The sequence below is a fragment of the Manihot esculenta genome, chromosome 2 (assembly GCF_001659605.2).
Source record: "Manihot esculenta cultivar AM560-2 chromosome 2, M.esculenta_v8, whole genome shotgun sequence".
Taxonomy (NCBI): Eukaryota; Viridiplantae; Streptophyta; class Magnoliopsida; order Malpighiales; family Euphorbiaceae; genus Manihot; species Manihot esculenta.
In genome coordinates this window covers 31,540,926-31,547,435 of record NC_035162.2, presented here as the reverse complement: position 1 = coordinate 31,547,435, position 6,510 = coordinate 31,540,926, and the positions used below count along the sequence as shown (strand labels likewise).

At 31.7% G+C, this 6,510-nt stretch overlaps 1 protein-coding gene across 1 annotated transcript; it reads right to left on the bottom strand.

Moving 5' to 3' along the window:
* Window positions 1–520: 520 nt before the first annotated feature.
* Window positions 521–6,132, bottom strand: LOC110609964 (mitoferrin). The gene is made up of 2 exons (XM_021749818.2): window positions 5,237–6,132; window positions 521–1,098 (listed from the first exon to the last, which is right to left on the bottom strand). The coding sequence occupies exons 1-2, from the start codon at window positions 5,996–5,998 to the stop codon at window positions 883–885; spliced, it is 978 nt and encodes a 325-aa protein (XP_021605510.1). The 5' UTR covers window positions 5,999–6,132; the 3' UTR covers window positions 521–882.
* Window positions 6,133–6,510: the final 378 nt, after the last annotated feature.

The window sequence follows — 6,510 nt, the reverse complement described above, 5'->3', positions numbered from 1 at the left end:
GGCAAAGAAGAAATGTAAGAAAATTAGGATTAGGTTGTTTTAATTTAAGATTTCTTTGAAAGAAAGGGAATTCATGTACTTTGATTAGAAATATAACAATAATTAATCTGTGTTTAATTGATCCCATTTTCTAGAGTCGAAAACTTTTTTTTTCCCGAATAAGATGAAAAATATATTAAACACAATCGAGCAACAAAAAATCAACAATACATAAAAATAGTTAGAAGGATCTGCCAAGAAATGAGCAGCTCGAACCAATTGGTAAAATTGAACCTTTAATAGTATATTATATAAATATTTTTATTTTCATTTTTTGTACAAGACATTCTTATTGTTATCCAAAACCGAATTATTAAATCAAATGAAAACAATTATTTCAGTTCTTTCACTGAATTCACTTCAGTTAGATTTTATCTTAAATTAATAATTCAGTTTTTTTTGCAATTCATTTCAAAACCGAACCATCTGTTTTTATTCAGAAGCAATTAGCAAAATCCAATAGCAGCAATAACTTCTCAAATATCAAAGGGAATAATAGCTTTTGCTGCAATTGAAAACCTCCATCATTATAGAGCCAAAAATTTCTTCCAAAGGAGAAATAATGCAAAGGACTTGTATGGGGTAGGGTTGGGTTTCCTGCAACCCACAATTAGATAAAGAAAAACATTGGACAACAATGCATACAACACAGTAAATTATACCTAACCAATCAATTTGACTGCTAATGCCTAATAATTAGAGGGGGATGAGACCAGAAAGATTGTGAATCTGCCTTGCTTACCATACCATCCCTCGCGTGAAGCAAACTTCTTGTTCATTGTACAGCATTATTTGTGATGCAGCAACTGACAATTATAAATGCCATTTATTTTGCAGGGTTTTTCAGGTAACCATGCCACTGTTACTCTGTTCGTTGAGTTCCTGAAAGAATGCTTTTGAGGCTTCATATGTAGACCAGCAAATTGATGCAGCAGGTGCATGGAAAAGCATTCTCGGAATCCAACCCCTCATGAGTCCTCTGTATCCATCCTTTTTCACTATTGTCCGAATCACATCTCCAATTGAACCGGTTTTAAATCTGTCACACCCACAAACACCCTGGAGACATAATTACTGTTAATTGACTGCAAGTAGTCTCAGAATAATAAGACTTCACGATGAAAACTGCACAAAATTGTAGAATTTTATAACCTAATAAAATCTTAAATATTGCATTTTGATTAGTGTTATTTTACTCTTTCAATGGTGCACACTCAGGCTCCATTTGGTAATCAGAGGCAATGTTTGTTTAAGCAACAAAAGCAGATTAGAAACTGATTTTTTCTTCTTTTTTTTTTTAAAAAAAAAAAGAAGTTATTTTTGTGAAGCAAAAACAATATATTTATCGGGTATGACTTCCTATTTACATAGATTTTCAATTCAAGCAGAACAGAAATTTGTATAAGTATTTTAAGAAGCCCAATTATATCAAGGCGAAAAAGAACAATACAATAAAAGAATTTAATATGATTTAGTTTTCTCTATGCCTGTCAACAACCTTTAGCCTGCATCAAAGAGAAAAAACCATATTAAATATAAATTAACATCCACGAGAACCCAGTGATTCTAATGCCTGAAACTCAATTGATAGCTCTCATAGTAAGGCTGGCCCAATTCCACAACCCACCACTTCTTAATAACACTTCCTATTTATAAAGTAAATTTATACTCGGACATCAAAATAACATGGCAGATAGGAATACTTGCTAAATACGAAGCCCCAACTTAATTAGGAATTTAAGACTAGCACGCATAATAAAAAATAAAAATAATAATAAAAAAAACAAAATTGAAGTGGTTTAAAAAACTCACAAGAGAAAAAAGGAATTCTCAAATAGCCTTGATTGTAAGCCCCAACTTAATTAGGAATTTAAGACTAGCACGCATAATAAAAAATAAAAATAATAATAAAAAAACAAAATTGAAGTGGTTTAAAAACTCATACAAGAGAAAAAAGGAATTCTCAAATAGCCTTGATTGTGAGACATATAACTGTAACTATAGAAAAGAACCAAAATGTCAATTGTGGTAATTAATACTGAAAAAATAGAGGTGGATTAATCAAGTTTCCGAACTCACAAAAAAAATTATTATTGACCATATAAATTGATAAATAAAACTAATATTTATTTGCTAAATGACAAATCGATTTAAAAAAATCATGACTATACTTAAAAAGAAAACGCTGGGAAAAGCCCACATGCTGCATTTTTTAGGTAGACGGAATGAGATTAGCATCAATATCAAATACTATGGATTTGAAAAGTTGACTGCAGATTAAAAAGCACAATGGGGAGAAACCTATTTACATTGACAAGGGTCCTAATTCATTTAGGAGTAGATAAATGTGACATTTACATAGGTATTTAATTGCAGGCTCCAGTTGCAATAAGAAAAAATGGTCACGTTACTGACTTATAGAGTTCTTGTGGAAGTTGTTGCATTCGGTAATAGAATGTTCTGTTCTCTAATTTGAATGTATTTTTCCTCTATGTTTTATTAGTCTCTGATGTACCACAAGTAAGCAAATATAAAATTCTGGATAAAAGAGGCTGCCTAAATGCTCCTCCGTAATCATAAGTTATGTTTACATCTGAAGAAACAAACGTTTCATCACAAATCAAAAGCACAGTGAAAGAAGAGGCATTTTACTAATTAAGAATATTGTTTAAACCATCAATAACAAACTAACAATAACTAAACCTTATTCAAAAACTAGTTGGTATTAGCTGCATGGATTCTCTAGGAGAACTAAAAGCTAACACTTGGAGGACTACAAAGTACAAACTCAGACCCAATCTAAGACTCCAAACACTCTTTCTCCCACCAAAAACCTGCTTATTGGGAAACAGATCAAAATAATGGGAAGCTAAAACTGTAAGTTAGACTAAATTTTAATTTTTCAAAGGTAATAGTGTGTTGGGGTTGCATGAAGTACTCAAAAACATAGATAAGAAATGAAATGAGAATGAATTTTAAGGAATTATTTGTTTCTAATTAGTCAATTTGTTATGGATAATGGATAGGTCAAATCCATTAGAATCCTGTCCAGATATTGAGGAAGTCTTTTCAAAATCAATCAGCATTAATCATTGTTTAGCTTAGGATAGACCTTTTGAATTTGAAAAGGCTTCCTCAATATTTGGAGTCTAATAAATTTGGTCTATCCGTTATCTATAACACTACTCTCCTCCAAAAAAAAAAAAAAAAAAAAAGCTTGTCCTCAAGCTCAAATTCTAGATAAGCTTGGCTAAAGTGATAGAGTAGGTTCCTTTTTGGGGCATCATCTTCTGTTATCGGCATTTGATCCTCTACTCCTCAACTCCCAACCAACAACAATTTCTTGTATTGATGACCAACAAAATAAAATTCATCGCAGTTGTAAGAAAGATCTTTGTCCTTTTTTTTTCTGCCTTTTCTGATTTGGTGAGCTTTTTAATGAGTAGAGAAGGTTCCTTCGTAATCTCATAATGAACCACTGTAGATTGTCAGGTGAACTAAAAAATTGTCTTCCATTCACTACTCTCCAATTGTTGCTTGCAGTCAAGTGCTCATGGTAGATAGATTGCAGTCATCTCCCCTGCTTCTGCCCAACAGTGTTATCAAGGCGATAAGCAACCCTAAGGCGATAGAGGCTTCTATCGCCTTAGGCGAGAGATGAGAGGCAAGGGTCAAGATGATGACTGTATATTAAATATACATGTATATATAGGTATAATGTACCATCAACAACAGTTTATATATTTTAATCTAACTATATATTAATTTCTTTAATTAGATTAAAATATATAAAATATAGCTAATAATATATATATATAGGAGATTAATAGTAATTTCTTAAAATATATATATTATAAATAAAATTAATATATAAATAATTAAATAATAATAAAATTAATAATTAATTAAATAATAATATTAACTAATAATAAAATAGTATATAAATCTCTAAATTATATATAACATAATCTAAACAATAATAAAGATTGATAATAATGATAAAGTTTATCCTAATCTAAATAATAATAAAGATTGATAATAATAAAAAAGTCTATCCTAATTTAAACAATGATTAAGACTTATTGATTTTGAAAAGACTTCCTCAATATTTGGAGTCTAATAGATTGAGTTTATCCATTATCCATAACACACTTATTCTTTCAAATGCACACAAAGCACAACATCTACTTGATGGGAGGAACTAGCTTTATATGAAATATAATCTAGTATCAACTATACCGGCCAATAATATATCGCGCTCTTACCACAACAGGAAGATCAATGCCATATATGGCCACAATAAATATAAATTCAATGCAATTACAATTTTAGCCTCAGAGTAGTAGATTGGCCAAATGCACCCTTTTCCTCTGTTCCATTCTTTCTTACCACCAAATTTTCAATGGCATGTTTTGATCCTAAATTCATACTTACTATACCATAATCGCCCCCTTCATATATCTCTTTCTATCTCTGTCACTCTGTCTACCTCTTTCTTCCCCACTATAACTTTGATCCAATCACCCTTCTAAAAGAAGTTGCATCTATTGGCAACTTATGGTGAGAATGAAATACAGTCATTCACCTACTCCTTGCCATGGACATATTATTTATCCTTCTCATACTTTCATATATCCATGCTCACGGCCTTATATGTTGTTATATATAGAAAATAAAAATTGATATGAAAACTATAATGTTGAATAAAAATTATTTAACCTGATACTGGTAGGTTGAAAATGAACCAAGCCAAGCATTAAGCTTTAGGCTTGGATGTCTTAGTGTTAAGTGAACTAAAGCTCAAACTAGGCTTAAATTTGAGCTCTAACTTTGCTGTTCAACCGTCTTTAATTAAAATTGTACTGCATGATAGACTAATCAAGTCTATATATAAACAAAATGAAGTCTACATTTAACTATTTTATTTGTGTATTTTATGGTAAATTACATTAATACAAACATTTTTTTGACTCCAACAAGACTAGTTCAGAGTAAATCCACTTTAGTGGAGATCAACATGATTAACGTAATACAAAAATTTCATTCTTGCATTTTATTTTCCTTGTTCATTTGCCTATCTCTAATCCATTCCGAATCTTTCAAACTATGATTCTATTATTCATTACTTCTCATAAAATTTCACAATTAACAAACATAAACTGTAGTAAAAAGAAGTAACAAGCAATAATTATGGTACCTGACACTGCAATTGTGTCTTAACAACATCAAGTGGAGTAGTGAGCGAAGCTGCAAGTGCTCCAGCTGCAGCTCCAGCAGTCGCATGAACAACCAACCGCTCATCATTAGCACTCTCAGGCGAAATCTCCACCAATCCTCTTTTTGTAGCCTCATAAGTAGCAAAATGCACAGCTGTGAAAGGCGCATTCATCAAAACAGTAGTCCTATAGGATGCATAAAACGCACCAAAACCCTCTTCTCTCAAAACCCTCTTCACACAATCCCATACCCCCTTATAAGCATTATTCCCCAATTGTAATCTCTGCTTCACCATATCCATCGGCGTAAATACAGCATCACTGCACACCGTAGCACAAACCCCAGATACAGCGTGAGCTATTGAATTGTTTGGATTGTTACCAGAGAAATACTTCTTACATACTTCGTAAACCGAGAAATACACAGCATGCGCGGGACCAGCGCCGAGACCCATGGCGGCGATACCGCGGTAGAGGGCACTGGGTCCTTCAGATTGGAGGATTGAACGGACCGCGTGGGTGACACTGACGGATTTAATCGGACAAGAACCGAGAGCCTGCATGTGTGTCTTTATTGTGTCCACTGGAAACATGGCCATGTGCTCGACTGAACCGGCAATGGAACCGGCAATCATGAATTGCCAGAAATGGAGGCCGTCGTGTGCCGTTAACGAAATATCTGGGTGGAAATCGGGGCGAAAATCAGGGTTTTGGAATTTGGCGGTGGCGGCTTCTGTGGCCATGGAGATTTTTGGGGATTTTTTCTAGGAGAAAAGAATCGGAGAAGAAGCTTCTTGTCATAAAAGAATGCTTATTGTTTTTCCTTCAGCATAAGCTTTAAAAAGTCAGAGAACGAGAGCTTTGCAAGAGGATTTTAAATTTGGGGAAAACTCATCTAAAAATTACATTATATTTGTCAATTAAAAACTGATTTTTAAAATTACTTTAATTGTATTCCCCGTTACTTGATCATTAAATGTTAATAAATTATATATTATTTTAGCAATTTAATCAAATCAGGATAAATAATCAAATTTTAATTTAATCTATATATTATTAATTTTTTTTTAAATTTACTCTAAATTTTAATATAATATAAAAAAAGTGATTGATTAATATTACATTTGAGAGTTAAAAAGAATAATTTAAAAAAATATATGTTAAAAATTTATTTTATTATTTTTAATTTTTTTTTAAATTGAATCATATTAAATATTATTTTAAATTATTTTTTAATATTTTATAATTAAAATAT